Source organism: Rhopalosiphum maidis, chromosome 1 (assembly GCF_003676215.2).
Source record: "Rhopalosiphum maidis isolate BTI-1 chromosome 1, ASM367621v3, whole genome shotgun sequence".
Classification (NCBI taxonomy): Eukaryota; Metazoa; Arthropoda; class Insecta; order Hemiptera; family Aphididae; genus Rhopalosiphum; species Rhopalosiphum maidis.
In genome coordinates this window covers 64364488-64388976 of record NC_040877.1, presented here as the reverse complement: position 1 = coordinate 64388976, position 24489 = coordinate 64364488, and the positions used below count along the sequence as shown (strand labels likewise).

At 25.1% G+C, this 24489-nt stretch overlaps 2 protein-coding genes across 3 annotated transcripts; one reads left to right on the top strand and one right to left on the bottom strand.

Annotated features, from left to right (window-relative positions):
• Positions 1 to 1069: 1069 nt before the first annotated feature.
• Positions 1070 to 10236, bottom strand: LOC113560710. 2 transcript variants are annotated; one of them, XM_026966751.1, is made up of 8 exons: positions 8692 to 10236; positions 3199 to 3353; positions 2983 to 3134; positions 2732 to 2917; positions 2477 to 2661; positions 1876 to 2100; positions 1731 to 1806; positions 1070 to 1663 (listed from the first exon to the last, which is right to left on the bottom strand). In XM_026966751.1, the coding sequence occupies exons 1-8, from the start codon at positions 10058 to 10060 to the stop codon at positions 1192 to 1194; spliced, it is 2820 nt and encodes a 939-aa protein (XP_026822552.1). In that variant the 5' UTR covers positions 10061 to 10236; the 3' UTR covers positions 1070 to 1191. The 2 variants fall into 2 exon arrangements, with proteins under 2 accessions (XP_026822552.1, XP_026822551.1); XM_026966750.1 differs by having other exon boundaries at positions 1731 to 1812; positions 8692 to 10235.
• A 769-nt stretch (positions 10237 to 11005) lies between these two features.
• LOC113547756 (nuclear pore complex protein Nup205) lies at positions 11006 to 24433 on the top strand. Its single transcript, XM_026948235.1, has 33 exons — positions 11006 to 11012; positions 11204 to 11352; positions 11412 to 11580; positions 11726 to 11944; positions 12008 to 12188; positions 12311 to 12450; positions 12515 to 12765; positions 13837 to 13959; positions 14017 to 14518; positions 15340 to 15584; positions 15651 to 15860; positions 15919 to 16101; positions 16173 to 16420; positions 16484 to 16664; positions 17464 to 17623; positions 17706 to 17966; positions 18032 to 18167; positions 18241 to 18317; positions 18387 to 18514; positions 18582 to 18716; positions 18783 to 18965; positions 19305 to 19512; positions 19569 to 19819; positions 19898 to 20083; positions 20141 to 20259; positions 21175 to 21307; positions 21363 to 21495; positions 21764 to 21954; positions 22033 to 22162; positions 22226 to 22353; positions 22790 to 22967; positions 23040 to 23164; positions 24236 to 24433. The coding sequence occupies exons 1-33, from the start codon at positions 11006 to 11008 to the stop codon at positions 24308 to 24310; spliced, it is 5745 nt and encodes a 1914-aa protein (XP_026804036.1). The 3' UTR covers positions 24311 to 24433.
• The last annotated feature ends 56 nt before the right edge of the window (positions 24434 to 24489 follow it).

Here is a 24489-nt window from a genome sequence, read left to right as displayed (position 1 = left end):
AATAATTTATTTAATAAACAGTAAATATGTAGGAAAAAATGGAATTATTGAGAAATATGTAAAAACATCAAACATGTACTTACGGCAAAATGAGTAAAATAAAAAATAGTTCATTTCATTGGAAATCGATTGAAATAAATTTATCACTAACCTAACTTAATTCATCAAGTCACAGTAAAAATATGTATTTATAAGTTATAACATAATGATTAGAGGCATTAATTTAAGATTGTACCAGAGTTCCATTATTCATATTAATTTCTTTAGATTCATTTAAATTCATTATTTCATTAACAATGAATACATTTATTTTTAATGAATAATTTAATGTTTAAATTACAATATTACAAATAAATAATTAAATAAGTCAAAAATTATACTAATTCAAAACTATAATGTTGTAAAAATGTATTAATAATTCATAATATTAAGTTTAGAAATTAGAAATTAAATTTTTTAATCTGTAATTTATTTTTAGAACTAATATCTTTATATGTTAAAAACATGTTATAAACTGTTGTCGTTTAACTATATATATTGTTCATTAACTGTTATCTACTAATTATTAACTCATGAACGTTGAACTAATGTCTGTTAAATATTTAACAATTAAAAACCAAAATATATATTGATTAAACATAGTCATTGACTATGTGTTTAGTGTTTATGTAGGTATAATTACTATACCTACATTGTTTTCCTTCTATTTTATTTATTCCCATACATTATAGACTATTTACTATACTTTTAATGTTATTTATTACTTATATTCACTACTGTTATTATTATTACTGTATATTTGTTATTGGACCATTGTCCATATAAAATAAATAAACTAACTTATAAGTTATGTTTTAAAAATAGTATCTATATAAATTATTTTTATATTTATCATATTTAAAACTTGCACAATATTATTTTATTTTATAATTCTTAAAATTAGTTATTTTATTGTTATTTGTAATTATTATTCCATAAGCTTTTGCGAATATATACTAATATTTCAATGAAATAAAATGTATCAATTATATTTCAAACATATTCCAATAAAAAAACCACAAGATTTAAAATATTGTATATTATATATTTATTACAAGTCCAATTAAAAAAATATATTTTATACATAAGTATACAACACAAATTACAATTCGTTGTTTAAAAAAAATTATACATACAATATTGTAACATTTACTATAAAGTATAAGATTTACCAGATCCACGAGAATCTGAGAAGGCAACAGATCTATCTTCCTCTTTTTGTACTATATTAGAAGTAGGATAAGGCAAACTTGCTTTAGATAATTTAAATCCAAAACTTAACAAAAATTTCGAAAACTGTTTAGTTATATTATTTGGATATTCAATTCCAACATCATAATTTTTTAAACGAAAACGAGGAATAGTATCAACATTTAATATATCTTGCGGGTCTGTTTTTAACATAGATAAAAGTAATTGAGTACCATCACGTACATCAGCAGCACCTGAGATTAATCTTCTTCCACATAAATTTTCTATTTCTACAGCAATAATTGGTAAATGTAATGATGTTACTCGTTCTGTTTGATTTAGATTATAATCTTTAAGATTTAAATTCAAAGCATTGTTCAATATATAACCAGATTTAGTTAAAACATGGGATCCAAAAACAGAACCAAGACCACTAAGATAAAAATAAAAATATAAATCTGAATACATTGTTGATAAAATATAAGTAATAAGTATTATACCTTATAATAGTTACATAAAGATCAAAAACGTCAGTAGTTGAAACTTGCAATCCGTAATTTTGATCCCAATCATCTCCTAAATCTTAGAAAATTATTAAGAATTTAATCGAATAATTAATAAATTATGAGCTTCCAAATTGTGTACCTTTAAAACTATTCAATAATGATAAATCTTCAAGATATGTATTAGTATTATTCATTTTACTTAATACTTTCATTAAAATTGGTCCTCCAGTACCTTTATTTGAAGTTATGATGCAATAGTTCATAAATTTTTGTTTTAATACTGGTAAAATAAGCGGTTGGTAGCTAATTACATCATCTGGCTTTAAAATCAACTTCAATTCTTCAGACATTTCTTTATAAAACTCTTAAAAAAAAAAAATCAACAATATTATATTGGAATTAAATATTTTTAATTTTTTTTTTTATATAAGATAATTAAATGATAAGGTAATATACCAATATTACTATTGTTTCACATTCATACACTAAAGCCTATAATACTATATTATTATAGTAAAAACCTTGGTACAAAAATATTTATAAATAATTATTTTAATACTACACATTATATATAATTCCTCATAGCACAATAACAGTACCAAATTTAAAATAAACACTTATTTGTCATTTGTAATTTATCTGCAGCAGTATTTAGGTATATAACATAAAAGTGCTACAAACATACATATGATATAAAAGTAGCCCTATTATTTATGTAGTATCCCCTTTTTATAGCATACCAATAGGTCCATGTAAAGATATTGAGGTAAGAGTTTTTATAAGACCATTTGGTGCTTTAACTATTTGACCAATTGAACTATTTGATACTGTAGATAACCAATGCTTAAAGTTTTCATCTTCAACTAACATAGTAGTATTCTGATTAATTGCTTCAAGTAAACTTTCTGTAATAGTTATACCTATCCTAAAAATAAGTACAATAATATATTCGTATATACATTTATACAATTATCTGTAAATTGTTCCTTTTATACTTTGCTAGGTTTATAGAAGGCTCAACTAGTGTCTTCCAAGGAAGAGTTCCATACTTTACATGAGCATAAAACAATCCTGCTAAAAAACCAGGTACTCCAATAATATTATGTGAACTATGTGTAGCTCTAAAATCAATTGTATTTCCTATACCAGTTCGATGATCGTATATCACCATAACACCACTTCTAGATAGAGAATTAAATTATTTTAAAAAACTATATCATATTTAATTATATATAATTTAACTTGCCCTCCTAATCCTGAAAGATGAAGGAGTACTACAGAGTTGCATAATGCAGCAGTAATTGCTGCATCAACTGCATTACCACCCATTTTGAGCACATCAATTCCAAATTGGGAGCATTGATCATTATCACTTGCTACATTCCCATGAGGTACTAACTATCAAATTAAAAAAAATTTAATTAAACATTTTTCTAGAAACATAAATTTAAATTGATCATACCTGATTTGATCCATAATGAATGTGAATTAATAAAATTATTAATAATCCAATGCAAAATACCATACAAAATCCTATAATCAATTTAAGTAGAGCTTTTTCATTGTTATTTTTAGCATAAAGTGGTGTTTTTTCACTACCATCATGATCATATACAGCTGAAATAATATAAAGTTCAAATATAAATTAGTGCGTCATAAAATTGTTCGACTTAAAATGGATAAAATCAATTATTACGCAAAAGGTTTAGTCAAAACCATTAAAAATAAATAATAATATAATTAAATAGTACATAATTTCATAGTAATTAATAGGCATTGCTAGTATTACACATTCCTTACATTATTCAATAACCAGTAAAAAATGTATTATTTTTTTTTTTAATTTAGAAAGAGAGAATAATTTTCAGACCAAATTTGCAACATTTAGTATTTAATATTATAGGAGAAAGTAATTAAAAATAAGATTTATCTGGACTAATATTAAAATTATTTTACTTTTTAGCAACATGAATTTATTTCTAAGTATTAAAAAGTAGTTTATGTCGATAAAACTAAAACTAAACTTATAAATATCTTTATTTGTTACTTTGATGAAGTTACAATATAATACAATTATATATTACTTGTAATTATTACATAGAATACACATAAAAACATTATTCAGTCTTAATTACAAGCTTCTAGATACCCATCAAAATTAATTAATAAGATTTTTTTTATAATAGATTACAGTTCTGATAAGTTTTATGTAAGCTAAAATAAATAACTATTCAATAAATTATTTCTAATAATTTAACAGAAATAATTAATGACGATAGACAGAATAAACCCATACATTGACTGGTAAATTTATCAATTGTTTCGTCATCCATTGTAGACTATTTTTTCACATCTCCGACTTAATATAATTCCTCAAACCAATAAATGAATAAATGATTGAATTAGAAAATTGAATAAAATCAAATATGTGATCACTGATATACACAAATTAAAATTTAAAATACAATCATTGAGCATTGTAAAATATTAATCGATCTAAGTAAGTAAGTAAAATACCTCACTAGTAAGTATCAAACATCATCAACATTCAATTTTAGTAATTATACTGTTATAATAGTATAGTACTATAACTACTATGTACTCGTGTCTCATGATAATAACTCTATAGATAACACAATTTTGTGTGATATGTTCTATACATCACGGACACGGACTAAGATATTATATTATTTTTCTTATTAATTATTATATCTTAGTCCGTGAATAACATGATACAAAACACTAAAATAATATACTAATCATACTTCATAGATTTTATTGTTTATACTATAGTTATTAGTTATTACTTAGTAGCTATATAGTAATTAGTATAAGGTCTATGGATTTAATAGAATTATACTTAATAGTAATGAATAATGATAGTATGATACATTGATACATCATACATTTGCAAACTATCCTCTCTATAGTCTTTACCATATAGAAAAAAGATTTATCTATTTTTTATTTTATTTGTAAAATGTATGATGTATACATAGGTATGTCAATGTATCATTTAGCCCATAGTCCTTATTTATAATTAAATTTTAAACATTATTATTAGTTATTACTCTACACATTTTAACTTTGCGTCTTACTGTAAGTTGTACGTTACGAAATATTTCTAAGAACACAATATTTATTATTAAAAAATGTGAAAATATAAAAACCTAACTATTATTTAATGTGGACGATTAATATAAAAATTATAATTATTTTAATATTTATATATATTTTTTTTAAACTATTGGTAGGTATTAATTTTATTTTTATATTATTACCTGTTTTTTTGTTTGGAACGAGGAAGAGTTAAGCCCGTTTATGGCTTGAGAATAAAGAGTAAATTACTCAACTGCTGCCATAGATAATAGCAATTCCAAAATTGTTTTGGGTTTCAAAATTTGTGCCAGTGTCCCGAAAATTTTTTTAGGATAACAATATATTCTGGAATTAAATTTTAATCATCATTCATCAAAATAGATATATTAGTATTAGAATTAAATGATTTTATAAATAATTATAAGTAGTATTTAGAAAATCATTATTTCGTTATACATGTAGCCAATCTCAAACTTGTTTCCAAACCTAGCTGGTGTTTCCCAAGGTGCAATTTCGTCTCCAGCCCTATACAATATATACACAGCGGATCAACCTACCACCCCCACACCATTGTCGCCGAATTCGTAGACGACAACATTATCTTCACCTCGCATGATATGCCGCAAACTGCCTCTCAACGTTCACAAAACTTTACTCATTTAAATATGATAGAAATATGGAATTGTGGTATTCTAAATGGAAGATAAAAATCGATAACGAAGTCCTCGCACATCACATTTAGTCGTAAACAAAATATAGACATACAGTCCCTCCGTGTAACTCTAAACAATAGTCAATAAAATCATCCCTCCAACATCTAATGTCCGTTATCTAGGTCTGACACTATACAAACGTTTAACCTGGGCCGAGCACAAAAAAAAACGAATCCAATTAAACACCAGATGTAAATCCCTCTATATGCTCTTCAGAAAAAACTCCACAATTACCTAGCCTAAAAAACAACTTCTATTAAACAAAACATTAGGTACCAAAACCAATGTGGTCTTATGGCATACTGGCATCCAATAATGGGGTTCTGCTAAGAAAAAAATATTAATAAAATACAGCGATTTTAATCAATAAAATTAGGTATGATTACAAAAATACAAACGCTCCTTGCTCCTTTCTACGTATAAAATCACACTCTTCACTCCGATTTAAATATCCAAATAGTCTCAGAGGTAGCAAAATCGTCCTACAAATTATTTCGCTCCCAAATAGCAAACCATTCAAACCTTTGGCTTTGATAACGGTAATCGGTCAAAAAGTCCGTTTTAAAAATAGTTGGAAAAAATGTCCGGATTCAGTTTTTATAGTCGGACAAAAAGTCCAAGCACATTTTTAGTGTCATACAAGAATCCGAAAATACAAAATATTTTATATAATTAATATTTATTTTAAAAATGTTTATAGACATTATAGGCACGTAAACAAAAAAAATTTCCGGGGGGGGGGGGTTTCAAAATATAGCAATACAAATTGTATATATAATACACATTATATATTATTATATTTTCTTATTTTCATTTATATTTATATAATTTTAATTAATTTTAATAGGTACGTAAATACTAGATACATGTACCTATTTAAAAATATTAACATACAATCACACGATATCTTGGAAACAAAACAACAATATCAAAATTTATTTGTAATTAAATACATTTCAACAAGCAATGAATTTTATTTTATTAAAAAATACTTCAACTAAACTAAAACTAAAAAAAAAAATATAAGTTTGACATTACTATAAATACCTAACTATAGTGGATTTCCGTTATATTTTTATTAATTATAAGAAAATATAATTATATAATATGTGTACATTTTTAAATTTTTAAATATTTAAAATAAATATTAATTACAAAAATTATTTGGTATTTTCGGACTTTTTGTCTGACACTAAAAATGTGCTTAAACTTTTGTCTGATTATAAAAACTGAATTCCCTGACTTTTTGTCCGCGATTCCTGACATCCATGGAAACTCATCGAGAAGGTTAAGAAACTAGTGTAGTGTTAAGACCTAGCAACAATGTAAAAAAAATAAATAAATAAAAATCATTTAAATAAGTCATACATATAAGTTCTTTATGTTATAAGTATTACTGTAGGGTAGTTCCTTAAAATCATGTAAAATATATATATAAATTACATCACATATGCCTATTGTAAAATTACCCTTACAAAAAAAATTAAAAATAAAATATATATATATATTTATTTAAAATAAATGTTAAAAATAAAAAAATAATGATATTACCTTTCAACTTTCTGGTGCTGGCAAGTGGTCATTCTTATCATTGCTATATAATAATAATTGTCGTTTATTATACGATAATATATTTTCTATGTCATGGTTTATGCAACAGATATGATAGACTACAATTGGTTGTATTCTTAGTTTATATATTATATTATCATGTATTATAATCTTAAAGTATTCGTACAATTTTATTATTCAGTAATTTATTATTTCATACTTGAACAGTGGACATACTACATAATATTAAATCGTCAGTAAATTACTTAATATGATAAATGAATTGTTGAAATTAGTTAAATCAAATTCAAAGTACAATTGATATAACATAGTACATTAATAACAATTTAATTAACATATATTATAATATTATATTAAACATTAAAATATTTGTTTTTTAATAAAATAATTTTATCTACTATATAGGTCACATACTAACTATAATCTATTATTCTTTTTCCAATTAGATACCTAAATATTTAGTTTAATACCCTATTCATGTATTTATTATGTATGCTAGGTATGCTCTGTGTTAAAAAACTGTTAAAGTTAGCAAGTTTCTACGTGGGACAAACATAGACCTTATACTAACTAGTAACTACTAAGGTATAAGTATCAAGTCTAGAGAGTCATCCCAATAAAGTGGTATGCCAATGGCAGTATGAGTATCTCACACATTACAATGGATTATAGTCAGGTAATAGTTATTAGGTAGTGACTGATATTCATTAATCCTTATTCACATCACAAACTATTTTTTCATGTTTTTGCATTATGCATACTTAGATAGGAATTTTTGATAATCGGCTTAGTGCATAGAGCTACAGCCATTAAATCAATTTTTGTTTTATAGTTAATTTTGCAATTGTTTTATGTTTGTGATTCTGTCTTCTGTGACATCTTTCACTAGACCTATGCTATATTGCTAGTTTCAACTATCATAGACAGAGGCGTAATTGCAGGAGGGAAGGGGGCAGACTTCCCCCCCTGACAAGTTTTTGAGAGATTAAGGTATACATTTTAACCAGAGGGAGGGGTATCAGGGTTCTGATAATAATTAATATATTACATTCATTATACGTTGCCCCCCCCCCCTAGATTATTTCCCAGTTACGCCTCTGATCATAGAAATTGTTATTTAATATTTATTAATTATAAACAACATAATAAAAAATATTAAGCAATATACTAGCTTAATTTATTACATGAATTATTGTGAAAATGTAATTAACATTTAACTTTTTAACATGCATATAAATGCATAATTGCAATAAACCAAAATTGTATACTTTATATCTTTATATACATTCATCGATCAGTATGAAACAAAGTACCTATTATTAAATATTAATTTTATAAATTACTAATTAGAATATACCTTTTGATTTAAGAATGAAACAAAATAGTTTAGTATTTAAATTTAAAGCAGCAGATTATCAATTTATTCAATTGTTCTGAAGAAATAATCTACAATAATAAAAATATAGTTATAAAACAAAAAAAGAATTATTTAATAGTTTCATTGTAACGCTTATAATTATGAAATAAAAATAAACACACATCTAATCTCATAATATTTAGCTGACACTTACGCAACAGTCTATTTATTGAGTCAAGCAATATTCGCTCACTTGGTGAAAATAAATTGTCCATAGCTTCTTCAAAAAAATCCTTGTCTGCTTCCTGTTTATCTTGCAATCCTTGAACCATACCATCAAATCGAGCTTTATTTTTTAGTAATCTCTTATTATCTTCACAAGTTTTAAACTTCCACATCATACAATTCCCAATCATTTTTAATATTTCTTCTGTTAATTCTTGATGTAGTTGACGTTCATTTAAATGATACAAATAAAAAGATTTCCCATCATTTCGACCCAAACGAGTATTTGGTTTTCTTAATTCTTGAACTTGAAGGTAATTGTTCATAAATAGTTCAGATGTTAATGTTTTTGTTTCACGATCTGGAATTAAAGCAGTTTGTTGGAGACGTTCAAGTTCTAGAAGTTTGTTGCTTCTAGTTGCTCTAAATAACCTAGCAGAACTCTCACCAAACTTATAGCTTACTACTTGATCCATTATTGAATCATTTAAACAATTTATTATTTGTTTAAAATTAACAGTAATGTTACACATTGTACCATAAGACTTAGATAAAAATTTAGTAGGATCTTCTTCTATCATTGTTATATATTCTAATAAATAATTATGACCAACAGATAAATTACTTCTAATTAATTGTAATGATATAGGGTTTGAAACTGGTGCACTACTGTCAGCACATTGACTTAATATTGTAGACATTACTTCTCCTACAATTGAATCATCAAATGTTCTTACAACAGCATCTATGATGATTTTATTTCTCATGTCTTGATGGAACTTATTAAAATTGAGAGTAAACAAGATTTTTTTCTCTCCTTTTTGATTTTTTATTGGTGGTGCAAACATTTTATTTTGTTTAACTTCAGTCCAAACAACGTATGTGGATGTTCTTTTAAAATATTCATTTCTAATTAATTCAATAGCTTTTTCCCAATAATTATTGAACAAATCATCAGTCTTATTTTGTAATTTAATACATTCACTTACAATTTTTGATAAAGATGCACGACCAAGACAAAGTAAAGTTTCAACAAGTTCTTTGTATTGATTACCAAATTTTCTCTTAATAATTGATAAATATTTTGGGTACCTTAAAATCATTAGAATGTTTTCCATATTCAATTTGTATTCTATTTGTACTGAGTGAACATTACAAATTGCCGATACAAAATTGAATTGCAATAAAACAATTAAAGTTTCCTGTATCAAGTGCCGAGGATATTTTCCATCCAACATGGTACTCAAAGTCATCAAAGATTTCTGACCCCATTGCAAAGGTTTTGCAATTTCAGAAACATCTTGACCAAAGTAATCACGCAAAATAGATGTACAAATACGACAATAATCGGATGACATGTTAATCTTAATTCAAAATATTTTAATATAAAAACGTATGACACAACTTATTTTCTATAACTATTTTTTATATTTATTATTAAGCCGAACGCCACACACATGGATACACAATTTATAGTCATGATTTATGGTAACGACGATCACGGTCACTATCAACTAGAATGTGAAATACGTACTGTCCGTGATTAGTACTGATAGTCTCATTCTGTGATAGTATAGTATCAGTATCACGAACTATGATTATAATCTTAGTCCGTGATCAGTATCTAACATGGTCACAGACAAAGTGGATATCACGATTAAAGATATACTGGATACACAATTGATATGTAAAATAATACGAATTTGTGGCTCCTTCCGTTGTCACGATAAGGCTTCCAACTAACGCATTGTAGAATTAATGCTTGGCGATTCTAGCGGAAATATACGATAACTGACAGTTATCATACATTCAATATTATCACGATTATAGTTGTATTATACAGAAATAATGTAATTATTTCAACTTCTTTACATCAGGAGCGCTTAAACTTAATTCTACATGCACTTTCATGACTGAACGGGAAGGGCCATTTTTGTTCGACTAGTTGTGAAACCAGTATATCTTTAATCGCGATAATCATAGAATATGGTCTAAAGACTGGTCACAATAGATCCGTAGGCCCATTGTAATGTGATACGATGACTGATAACGATGTAGACAGAAAATTAACCGCCATAACCTAAAAAATAATTGTATAATGTTTAGCCGTATATATTTATTTGTTTTTATTTTATGGCATTAATATATTTAATTCATGAAATGCTATGTAGCATGTACTTCTTATGTCTTAATATGAAATGAGCGGTTTGTGCGTCAGTTTTATTAAGTAGTGGTTAAAAATAAACCATTTGATTAATTTATTGTAGAAACTGCTAACATTTTTAGTATAAGCCGTCTAAAGCATGGAGAGTAAGTTAAATTGAACTTGTTAAAAATATTTTATATTTGAATTTGGATTTTTATATAAAACAGTAGAGCCCTAGTTTATTTAGTTAGCCATTTTATTTGTTTCTTTTTGTTATTAATTATGATAAATATTATAAGCTGAATGAAAAACTTTTGTTTATTGCACATAATAACATTTATCTTATTTTTTTTAGCTGAATTGTTGCAAAGTTCGTGGTCACCATATACAGAGCTGTTACCTGTATTGGAGAATATTTTTACAAATGAAAGACCCAACGTAGCATTTTTAAAACGTATTTTACGTGCTGCTAAACCACATTTTTTAAATGTATTTAAGAATCCAGTAAGTTTTTATTTAAAGATTCTATTTGTACATTTTTAAATTAAAATGAATAATTTTAGCCAAAAAATGTCAAAAGTCGAGAACAAATAATAAAAGTTTTGGCAGATGGGAAACCAATTCAAAAATTTGAGATGTTAGCGTTACCCAAAGATATGGCCGAAGAAGTGCTTATTCTATCAGACATGTATGATTTAGATGAACTCATGTCTTTGGAACTTTTAAATACTGGTAACTGAATATTTATATACATACCTATTTCACATATTTTAAGTATACAAATATATAAGGTTTATTAGAAATAATTTTTTTTTTAATTTTTGTTACATTATTTATAAAAATTGAAATAATAAATATTGTTTTGTTTTTGAAATAGCACGATACCAAAATCCAAAATATCCAGAACTTTGCCGAGGATTGGTAGCAGTATTGTTATATTATAATGCACATCGCATGCTAGTATCTTCTTTAAGACTTCTCATTGAAGGAAGCACAGGTCGTACTTGGATGCCTCGTGTAGATCCAGCATGTGCACAACATCTTGGCCAATTCGTTGATCAACTAATGAATGATGGTTTATTTATTAACATCTTAAGTAATTATTATACTAATTTAAGTTAATTTGTATTTTTACTAAAAATGTTAATGTATTATTTAGTTGTATTGGAGAACAAAGATTTAACTAAAGAAATTGAATTGCTTCAAAACAATAAAGCAATTGGTGGTCCAAAACATCACCAACTTGTTGTTAGCTTATTTACTGAGATTCGTACAATGTTAGCAGAATGTGTATTTTATTATTCTATTCAATTTGGTTTATCAAAACAACAACTAATAAAGTAAGTTATATTTGTTTATTTTTTAAGTAAATTATAGTATTTATTTTAAATTTTCAAACAAATACTATAATTTACTTTAAAATTGTTTGTTCTTTATTCATAATAAAATTTAATTTATTTAGTTTAATACAACATTTGCAAAAGATAAAACCTGATGTAGATTCGCATGGAGTCATCAGTAAAGTACCTTTATTTATGGTCACATCATTTTTGTATGCTATTGATTTGGATTGTATGAATAATACTCAAGAAATTAGTGGTGGTAATTCGACAATTAACAAAATGCCCTTTATTGTTATATTACTAATTTTAAATTACATTTTCAGATACTAAGGAACTATTTTTATCTTCTGCATATGCTGAACTTACTAAAAACGATTGGGAATGGCCAGAACTGAAAAGTATAGCTACTTTTGGATTAGCTGTGGCATTTTCAAAATTGCGTTCTTCTCAGCATGTATTTAAGGATAAAAATTTATTCAAAATTGATGAAACATTAATTAGCAATGCTATGGATATTAAAGTATTTAGATTTATAAACCAAAATGTAGCTCCTTCAGAATTCCTGCATTATGTAGTATGTATTATATATTTATTATAAATTATGTAGTTTAAATCAAACAATTTATTATTTATTTTGAATATTGAACAGTACTTAAAAACTAAATTTTTAAAGATAATATCTTAAATGATTAATATAATTTTTATTTATTAAGTACATAAATTATGTACAAGAAAATCTATAATAACCAAATGATTTAATTTAATTAAATTTAAAGGGCCATCCAACTCGAAAAATCAATAATTATTTTATTATCATATTAAATAGAATAGGGCCTGTATAAGATAATGATACAACTAAAATTTGTTTATGACTATTAGTTAGTTAGTTACCGAGAATTTTGACATTGTGCGTGACTCACGGATTCGTTTTCCGTAATGGTGGCCATGTATAATACACGGCAATATTTATCTATTTTTGGTTTAACTTAAAATAATTGCGAATGAACTTATTTTTTTTTCAAATAACCTAATCAAATATATTTAAGAATATCTCATAATATTTTCTTTTGTTTATTTATATAACTTTTTGATTTAATCTTTTAAAAAAAAATAAGACTTAAATAAATTATATTACAAATTTTCCATATATTCACTGCAGTAAATGTGTGTAATATTGTTTTGACAATCGTGACATTGTGTACCTATAGATTTTAATTTTAACTTGTAGCTAGTACTAGAAGTTGGTATAAATTATATGAATAGAAAGGTTATAAATTACTTTTAAATATATTTTATTAGTAAATTCAAAAAAAAAAATAAGTTCATTAGCAGTTATTTTACGTTAAACCAAAACGTCAAAATTCACTGTAACTAGCAAACGGATTGTTACAATCAAATTTTAGTAGTATATTCTTTTTTGTTATAGATAAGTACTATAATTTAAGCCAAAGAAAATTGTTTGAGTTGAATGGTTCTTTAATACACTAGTAACTGATATATCCAAAAATAAATAATTATTCTTTTTACTTCTCAACTTTTCAATACAATCAACATTAACAATATCTGATAAATGTATACATTTGTAACACATAAGTAGATCAACTTATATTAATTATATAATTTACAAATGTAATTTATTTTTTAGGAATTCATGATAAAAAAATTTCATCAATTGATCACTGAATTTATTGTTATGATGCCACATACTGTTAAAGAAATAAGAAACAAATCAGATGAGATAGCACATACTATTTTAATTTATTACCAAGTAATTAATGCTATAAATGTTTTTTTGTGAACTTATTTTCATTAATTGTATTTTTAGGAAGGATTAGAACCTCCAACAAGTGAAGAAAATCATTTTGAACAACTATTAATGTTGATGGCAGCATTGTATGCAAAAGATCCATTAGAATTGAATTTAAATTTGGATTATTGGCCACCATCTCGTGAACAATTAAAAACGATCAAGATGTCATCATTTTTAACAACTCAAAAATTTCAGGCATCATTATACAGATTTATTTGTCAAACTGGTGACATGTTGCCTCATATGTTATTTGTTCCCTATTTAAATATGTTAAGCTCATTAGCAACATCTGAAACTGGAGCTGAAAATGTGTTTAATCATTTTCATTCTAATGCAACTAATTCAAATCTTACTTGGGATCATTTTTTCAAAACTTTTTTGAGGTATTATACAAATTTAAGACAAGAAAATATTCCTCCAACTGATACTGTATATAAAAGAGGCCATCAAAAAGGTATTACTGCTCTTGAAATACAAGGACTTCAAGCTGTACTAAAATTAATCAGAAACGTAGCAGGTTGGTACTATTAATTTCTATTAAAATCTTATTAAGAGGATGTGTTGTCTCCAGTCATACAGACGTGCAACAGCAAATTTTCGTTCACCAGTTTCAATAATGCGCTGTTAGTTTTTACATTAGAGTGAACTGACCTATTATAAAATTTAAAGTTAAGATTATTATCTCGGGCCCCACATAGCCTTTTATTGATATAATTATTTTTAAGTAAATTATAATAATTTTAAAATGTGCAGTTTCAAAAAGATCATAACTTATTTAATAATGATGATATCAATTAATGGTTACGTGCTATACATGCAGATATTACATCTTCTTAATATTTAAGTGATGTGTTTTTTGTTATGCCTGTTTTGAATGTTGAATTTTTGATTCCAACTAAAGCGTTGGAAATTACCTTTTTCTTTTTTATCCAGCAGACATTTAATATTTTTTCCACTTTAGTATAGAAGAAAAAATTACGTTCCAAATCATATTAATAGACATAAATGTAATGATTTATTTATTCTAATTTATTAAATATTAATTTATAGGTGGGTTCCTAACTTACTCCTTTAATGTTCTATGAGATGGTTCTGAAAATTGAGATACTGAGAATAGTGGGAACAGTTCATTATGGATTACAGTAATATTGCCAGAACCCTGACAAAACTAATATGTGTGACTTGTGGGAAGGCAATTTCAAACTTGGGCAAATATAGCCTTCGTCTCGTGCTATAAACATAGCCTATTTAAAAATATCTCCCTTTCTGCTCATATTATATACATTTATAAAGTACATGATATCATAAGTGATCTAATCATGTGTATATTTTTTTTAGACCAAAGTATGAAGTCAAAAGTAACATTTGTGGACCGTTCTGAATGGGAGACTCTTCCAGTTTTACTGGGTCTTGTGTCATGTCCTGTAAGAATTTCTCTAAAGGCAGATTTAATTTTGACATTGTCTACATTAGTTAAACCCCCACCATCAATAATAGCTATCAATTTTTGGCAAACTCTTGAAGCATCTCAAATAATTGTAACTGTACCAACTATTAGCAGCTATCAAAGTCGTGGTATTATGGTAAATTTAATCTAAAGTTATAATATTTATTATTTAGTTTATTTATTCTTTTCTTTTTTTTTATAGGCAGAGTTGGATGATCTAGAACCTCGAAATGAAGAATACCCTTTGACAATTTCGTTATTGAAATTGTTGTCTACTCTTACTGAACAACCAGTACCAAATCTTTTAGGTTCAAATACCCGAACGCCTGGTTTTGATCCATATTTAAATTTTGTCTTACATAATATCTTTTTGAAATGTCTTTCTAGAGGTTATAAAAAACAAAATGAAAAAGTAATGAATTCATTGTTTGTATTTTTTAATACATTTTAATTAATCTATTATTTTAAAGTGGGAAGTTAGCGGCTTATGTTTGGAACTAGCATTAAAGTTTTTGAATCAATATGAACCTCAGCAAACAGATTTTGTGGGTAGTAGTGTTATGCTACCAGATAATACTTCTATTAATATCAACCCACCTCCCGGTTTTCATATCATGACATACTTATGTACAAATTCTGATTTTTTGAAAACTGTAAGTTCTTTCTATAGTATATATTATATAAATATATTTCTGTAATACCTAAATAAATAATCAATTTTTAGATTTTAAATATAATGCATACGGGCTGTCAAATGTTTGATCTGTATACCTCTTTTAGTGGTAAAGAAGCAATGGAAAAAACAACATTAGTTGTATTACGTCTTTTAGAACAAGCTTTATATTTGCAACAAAAATTTTTAAATGCATCTATTTCTTCTGGGTCACCTCTTATATATACTGGATTACATAAAACTCTTGTTAGTATTAATGTAGCAACAAATGAACCAGATTATATAATCGATTTATCCAAGTTAGTATAAACATTTTAATTTAAGTTTATTTTATTTGTATTTATGTATATATTTTTTTTAAGGTTTATAACTTATACACATTTACCAGAGCATGCATATCATGCTATTCGAATATTGATAACTATAACTTCTTATCCAATACCACAGTCTCATATGGTATCATATTTTACTTCCAATCCTCAACTTACAATTGGTATTAGACATGGCTTTGTGGAATGCCTAGAAGAAGAAGAATCAACAAAGGTATTATACTAATAGATTTATATCAGCTATAGTTATCGTTATATGATAAATACGTAATAACATTCTTGCATAATTTACTCTTATTGGTTATCAATATTGGAATTATAGACGTGTCTCTTGGATTAGGCAGTTTAACAAGATTTTTAACTTAGATGTATTAACTTTCAAGTAGAATAAATCCCAGAAAATATGGATATTCTATCAGACATAGGTATGGATGAGGTGTGTATGGAGTACAATTCAACCCCTGAATTTTCAAATACAGTTTTATCAAAGATTAATTAATTTAAAATTATAATAAATTACATTTTTTGAAAATGTCATTGTTTATAGAAAACATACTTAATGGCAAAAAGATTCAAGTCTGCAATTAGCAGTTTTGAAATACTTCACAATACAATTAAATTGTTAGGACAAAAAAAATGTATAGCCATAGATATTAATATTGTTAGCGCTAGGTAATTTATGTTAATTTATAATATTAGTGATACATATTATATTTGTATTAAGTGCAAAAAGTTGAGTTTATATTAGTTCAAAGATTAAGGATTTTTATGAAAATAATTTTTTTTTTTTAAGTATGAAGATTGATTGAAATTCATTCATAAGTACTTAGTTTATAGTCTTCTGTCAAATTTATAAAAGGCCTGGTATAAGACAATTTGATTTTGTAAAATTTTATTTATTTATCTAAATATAACTTAGTTTTTAATAATTATGTTTAGTTTTAAATTTATATTAAATTAGATTTTTAAATTTTGTTAATGACATATTTATTTAATAGTTTTATAATTTTTAGTTTTTAGAAGAATCAAATGATATGTCTACTGTAAAAAAATGTAAAGAGTCCATATTGAAACTTTTACTTCAATGTTTAAATTCTTCGCCTCCAAATTTAGCACATTATTTACTTGGTTTTAATTTAGACAATGTACAAAAGACTTGTTTTGAAAATGCTGGTATGTTAAAATATTTATGATTTAGATATTTGTATTATTTATTTAATTTTAAATGTATACTTATTATTTTATACTTCATTAGGTGTTGGAGGAAATCCTAGAAACTGTTTGCACTCAATTATTGATATATTAGACGATTCTCTTAAGAGTCGCAAGAATGGAGCTGTTAGTAAAAATCATTCAAAATTGTTAGAGTTATGTTATCAGTTGATATATGTATTAGTTTCAAGTAATCGAACATCCAAGCCAGTTTTGGTATACTTGAAATCCCGTAGTGACTTTATTTTACGTCATGCTTCTGCATTGCCATTTTATACAGAAAGTTCTAGCAAAAAAGTTAACTGTTAGTAGTATTAAAAATTATTTTATAAATCCATAAATTATTTATTATTAATTAAATTTTAATAGGTAGTGATTTAATACAAATGAATTGGTTGTTACGTATAATTGCTGTTGAGATAAAAATGCATGTGCATCAAAATTTGCTGATGACATTGACAAAATTAGTATTATTATTCATTGGAACTACTGAGAAAAAGAACAGGTAAACAACATTTAAATCTTTATATTTCTCTATTATTTAATTTATATTAACAATGTAATATAATATTTTAAAGTATTCCTGGATCTGAATTATTGCAATCTCAATCAACAAACAATTTATTTGATCATTCAACATTGACTAGAGACCATGGTAAAATAGTTTAAATAATTATTTAGTTATATATATTTATTAATTTATGTAAAAAAAATAATTTAATAGATCAAGATGATAGTAAAGATGATGGTAAAAAGTTACTAAGCTTATTAGAAATTGTGGATCTTGAATTTGAAACAACTTTTGATGATATGCCTGAACTAAAATATCTCGAGTCTAAACTTATCAATCAGGTAATATCTATAGATTATATTATTTTTTTGTTAATATTAATAACGTTTAATTCTAATTGTATTTCAGTTATTAAGTGAGTGTGAAATTTCGGGGAAAGTTCCATTAATAGATATTAAGCAGTTGCATTCTATACTGATGAATGAATTAAAATCAATTGATAATTCTTCAACTATTAGAACTAGTTTGCTTCAAGAAATTCAAGTTAGTAACATATAATTTAACTTGTTTGTACTCAATAAATAATACTTTTCATGTATTATAATTTAGGAATTGTTAGCATATGCTGTAAGAATTAATGATAAACGCCTTCAAGTTAGTTGTATGGTAAAGTATTTTGATGCCTGGCATCAATTGACTGCTGTAATATTCAGCATGGCTAACTTACCATCTATGGAATTCCAACAACGCTTCACATTTGTAATTGATCTTTTGGTATCCCTACAAAGCAAGGTGACTATTGTTTAATAATATATACATTTTTTATTAAATTTAATTAAGTATTTTTAATTGGCATTAATATCGTAATAAAATAATATATCAGACCTAATCTACTTTAATAGCAATTGGTCAAAAAATCCAATTTGAATAATGTACTCATTATTTTACTCTCAGGTTTCAAAAGTCTGAACATATTATTTGAGTTTTTATTATCAATTTTATTAATTTATAACTTTTCTTTATAGGTATTATATCAAATGATCACAGTTTAAATACATTTATAAAATATAAATGTTATTTTTTTTTTAAATTTATGTAAATATCTAGAATTATTTTGTATTATGATTTTAGGTGATTCGTTATCCACAAATGTCTGATTTATCTACACTCATCACAAATTCCCAATTACTTTTGTTAATAAATTTGAAAAATACAATTGACCAACACTTAGAGCTATGTGTTCTAAATCCTGACCTTAATTTAGGGTCATTTGTTACTGGACAGTCTAGTGTTTATTCGAGCATGCTACAAAATATACTTAAATGTATACAACAATCAGGTATATAGTAAATGTTATAAATTAATAATATATTATTATTAATTAAGATATTTTAGGTTCTCAAAAATTACGAGCAAGCTTATACTCATCGTTAATTGCATTGATTAATCTTTTGGCTACTAACAGTCGAACTCTAACTAATGGAAACATCAAACAAAAAAGTATTTTATTTACTTCTACTGATAAACAAATTCTTGATTCTGAGTCCATTAAGTTCATTAAGTCTTTAAATTTTGACCAATACTTAAGCGAAAGAATCTTGGAAGTAATTTGTGTCGACTTAACTTCTGGGCATGATATATGCAAAGTATTTATAACTATGAATATATTTAATTATCAATCCCAATGTTATTTGAATTATTATTTATATTTTTAATTGTTATAGGTACTATCTTATACATTATGTGAACTTTTAATAGATATCAATCCAAAACTTATTAGCTATATATCTAATCAAGGTTATCTTAAATGCATTATATCTAGCATTTTAGAGTCAGATTCAGAACTTAAAGATTTGATTACAGCTAAAAATAAAACCTTAAAACCCATTTATGTGTATGAAAATAAAATGGTAAATTTAATTATTACACTGTTAAAACTCGTTTTTTAATAATATTTTATACTTTAGAGTCTTTTGAATAAAATTGCTACATACACAACTGGTGCTGATGCGTTACTTAATCACCAAGCTATAGCGTGTTTGTCATCAGTAAAGGCAATTGATGCACATCCAAATTTTGAAACAAGGTAATTAAATAAAATTATCTCAATTTAATTGAATGTAATTATATTAAATATGATAACCGATCTTAGTTTTATTTTGGTACAAATTTATACATTTTTTATTGGGCTAATTATATATTGAGGAAAGTTTCTGATAAGATTTTTAATATCCTATACAGGCAATTTCTACTGGAGTCCAGAAGATAAATACAATAAATAATCTCGAATCAAAAACCACCTTAAATCTTTTTTTTTCTGAATAATAGTATTACTACTTATTTATTATTTTAGATACTGAGCATAGTGATAAATGTATTGATTTTACAATAAATGTGTGTTTTTATTTGTTATTGAATACACAATAAGTAGATTAAAAAAATGGTGGTTTTAGATAGTAAATTAGGTAGAACTAATTTGTACTTTATATGTCAAAAATTATGATTATTTTTCAAAATAAACAAAAAATTCAGGAACAACATTATAAAAATCTTCTGTCTTTATTCAGAACACAGAATGTTTGAGTAATCGAGATTTTCGACACGTTGAGGTTCCATTGTGTAGGTAAAATGTTAAAGACATTTTCATTTTTATCCTATTTTGTATAATATGTTTTATTATTGAATAATATAAAATGTATTGTATCATGTTTTAAAATTAAATTAATTGTTTTCAGTACAAATTATTATTATCATTATTATATAATTAAAATTGAATAGCATCTACAAAAAATGCATACTATTTAAAGAGATTTATGTATAATACATTTTTAAAAGTTATTTTATTTTTATTAGGATTGAAATATTATATTATAATGTAAATCATTAAATCAAACTAAAATATAGAATATAAATTATTTGTATCCATTAATATTAATAAAATAAATGTGTAAATATTGTTAACATTTTGTTTTTATATTAATATTATTTTAAATGTTTATAGTTTCAAACGTTCTATAAAAGAATTTATGCCGGATGAAGGTGATCGATACATGATGATATGTTCACCAGCAATGTGTTTATGTCAAACAGTTATAAGTACATTAGGAAATCAAAACATGACTTCTATACTCCAAGTAATGTATTAATTGTAAATTTATAAATATAATTTTAATTTAATATATCTTTTAGGTTGTCTATTATTTGATTAGTCATCGTGACACTGTGACAATTGCTCTTACTAATTCAGCACCGTTATGTGAGCAGTGGTACCTTAAAGAACTTTATCAATTAACATCTTTGTTTGTTAATGTTACTAATGATGGTAAGTTTTACTACAAATGTACACATTTCTTAATTTTGGTGTAAATAAAACAATTATGCATATTAGGAATTGTTTTTTATTTGCTAGTAAAAAGTTTCAAGTATACTAAAATTTTAATCTATGTGACAAAATTGGCGGATATTACATAATAATAAAGTATCAACAAAATCGCTGCCACTTGTCACAAAAATATTTGAGTGTCCCTTAATATATTATAATTTTTTTATAACTACCTAATAATATTTAATTAATTGTAAAATTTAAATAGATACAAGTTCAGAAATAAATTCAAGTGGTGACAAGGATATTGCAGGATTATTTTATCATTATAGTGTGTTAATGCAAAGAACTTTAATACGATTTTCTGTTAATTTATCTATAATACGGGCAATACGTAAAAAGTGTTCTGAAGAATCTAGTCCAAATGATGGTGAAACAAATGTTACTTTATATTTGAGAGTTAGTAAATTAACATATTTTTATTTTCATTTATATTTTAGTAATATATTGGAAATGTTTTGTGATTATAAATTTTAGATAACATTAAATTTATTAAATTATGTATCAAATTTAATGGATGGCGGATGGGCTACAAGTGGTCAGAAATTTAAAAGACGGATTTTGGATGTTTCTGTTTATACTGATTCATTTAGCATTACTTCTCATGGTATATAATTAAGGCTCACTATTTTTATTTATCTTATTTATATATCTTAACAATTTATTTTAGGCGATTTAAATCCTAGTAATGTTTTGTCGATGGGTACAATTGTCACAATAATGGTTCAAACTGTTGAACATTATTTCATGCAATTTAACACTAAAACTATAGCTGAAAATAGAAAATCACCTATTCAAGTAACTATACAATTTTTATTTAATAAATGAATCAATGTAAGTTTAATAAAATAATTTACAAGTGTTTTTAATTATAATAAATACAAAACTGAGATACTACACTTGAGTGTTGATTATTTGCACTATAAAATGTGTGTACAAATTTATTTTTAAATTCCAATCATTTGTATTATATAATTTTAGATTGTTTCAGTATCTACTTCTACTACAGTTCACTTAAATGTAAATAATCTGTATGCAGTTGAGTTTGGGTTTACATTTAGATAGGTTCTAAAAAAATATATAACATGTTAAATATTGAAACAATAACCAAAATATTAAAAATTCTAGATGTTTTATTTTACCTAAAACATTTAAATTAAGGTTTATATAGTATTTTAAACTTTCAAATTGTATGTTTATCATTGTTTTATTATTTTATTTGATTTGATTTCAGTTATTTGGTGAAAGTAACAATGAAAACGAGATAGAAAATAAGGATATTGGTGACCAAACTCAACGCATACTTTGTAAACAAATAGTGGAAGTATGTCTGTATATTTTGTGGGCTCATACAGATTATTATTTTATGCAAAGTCCTGTTCAACATGTTCATCGTCCTAAAGGATTAAACAGTAAGTGTATTTTATTACAAAATACAAATAAATTAAAATTGAGTTATTTTTGTTAATTAATTAATTAATTAGGATCAGGAAGTTCAAACCAAGACGATGAAGATGGCGTAACACCTGATGAATTAAAAGAATTAAGACAGGGATTGGTGAAGGTGTTTAATGAAGCATTTCTTGAAAAACTTTATGCAACAAATGATGTAAATATTTATGAATCAATTACATTACTAGGATTAATAGTGTAGCAAAGTATATTCATAGGATATTACATCAGCATATGTCATCTCCATCTTATAAATATAAAATACCTCAAATTTGTGTTTAGAAATTCCAGTTTTGTGTATTTAGCATTAATATTTTAAAATTGTAGCCAAACCACACTTTTTGGGTAAGCATTGGACTATTTTGCATTGCGGTAACTTCGATTCATGTCCAAGGAATTGCTTCTGAGATGAGTTATGTCACAACGTACCAATATCTGACAAACCTCACTATTTGTATTAGATTTTTTTGATACCAAGCCACAAACTTGACCCTGCACTTTGGGGAATAAAATTAATATCAAGCTTATCTTTTGTAAGAATATTGTCTGTTTTATCATGGTGTGTTCATGATATTTTAATTTTAATTTACTTTAATATTAAATTTATTACATACAATTTGAACTGTAAATAAAATTTACTGATATCATTAATATATAAACAACATATTCAAGTATTTAATATTAAAATATTATTATGAGTCACATTTAGGAATTAAATACTTCGGTCTACATATTATATACTTTCTGTTATTACTACTTTTTAAATTCTTTAATTACATAATACAACTGTTAAACAGCCATAATATACCTATTGGCTACTAACTAAACATAAGTTTTGTACATATTTTTAATTTAAAGTAATTTTTACAAAAGCGTAGCTTGAAGTATGAAAAAATGATAAAAAAGAAATTAATATCCTTTCACTTTAAAAAAAAAAAATGTTGATAGATTAACTTTATTTAAACTTCTTATCTTACTTACACAAAGTTTATCACTCGTAAAAAAAAGTCTATAGAAAATAATATTTATTGAAAATTTTAAGTCTGCTGTTATTTGTTTTTAACAATTGATTTTGTCCCAAACCATTTTTAAAGTATTAGGTATTATTTACTTTATATTTAATTCAAGTTTAAAAAAAACCCCAACAATAGGCCACAATTAGATTTATTGAAGTTGATTAGAAGAAATAAATAAATTAAATTTTAAAAATATTTATAATTTGTTACAGGAGAAGTCAGAAGACAGTTTTGTGCAAGTCATGGTTCACAGGATCAAAAAACTCTTACAGTTTGTTAGTTCATAGAACTTAAGTAGTTGAATGAAGTCTTTTTTGCTTATATTTATTTTTTTTTGTACATTTATATAGAAATTTTCATTCCATTTACAGTTGTATAAATTTTCAATATATACAATTACAACTCATTAAGACTCAATTTTATTTTTATAATATGTACAGTATGATAATAGAAAAACAACATTTCC

What these genes read in the sequence shown, in the direction of transcription:
- LOC113560710 (XM_026966750.1), bottom strand. Translation starts at nt 10,060, where the DNA reads ATGTCATCCGATTATTGTCGTATTTGTACATCTATTTTGCGTGATTAC. An exon ending in CTCAATAAATAGACTGTTGC is followed by an intron (nt 3,354 to 8,691) that starts GTAAGTGTCAGC and finishes ATATTATTTCAG; the next exon opens with CTGTATATGATCATGATGGT. An exon ending in ATCTTTACATGGACCTATTG is followed by an intron (nt 2,101 to 2,476) that starts GTATGCTATAAA and finishes TTTTTTTTTAAG; the next exon opens with AGTTTTATAAAGAAATGTCT.
- LOC113547756 (XM_026948235.1), top strand. An exon ending in TTCTAGCAAAAAAGTTAACT is followed by an intron (nt 17,967 to 18,031) that starts GTTAGTAGTATT and finishes AAATTTTAATAG; the next exon opens with GTAGTGATTTAATACAAATG. An exon ending in ACATGACTTCTATACTCCAA is followed by an intron (nt 21,308 to 21,362) that starts GTAATGTATTAA and finishes TATATCTTTTAG; the next exon opens with GTTGTCTATTATTTGATTAG.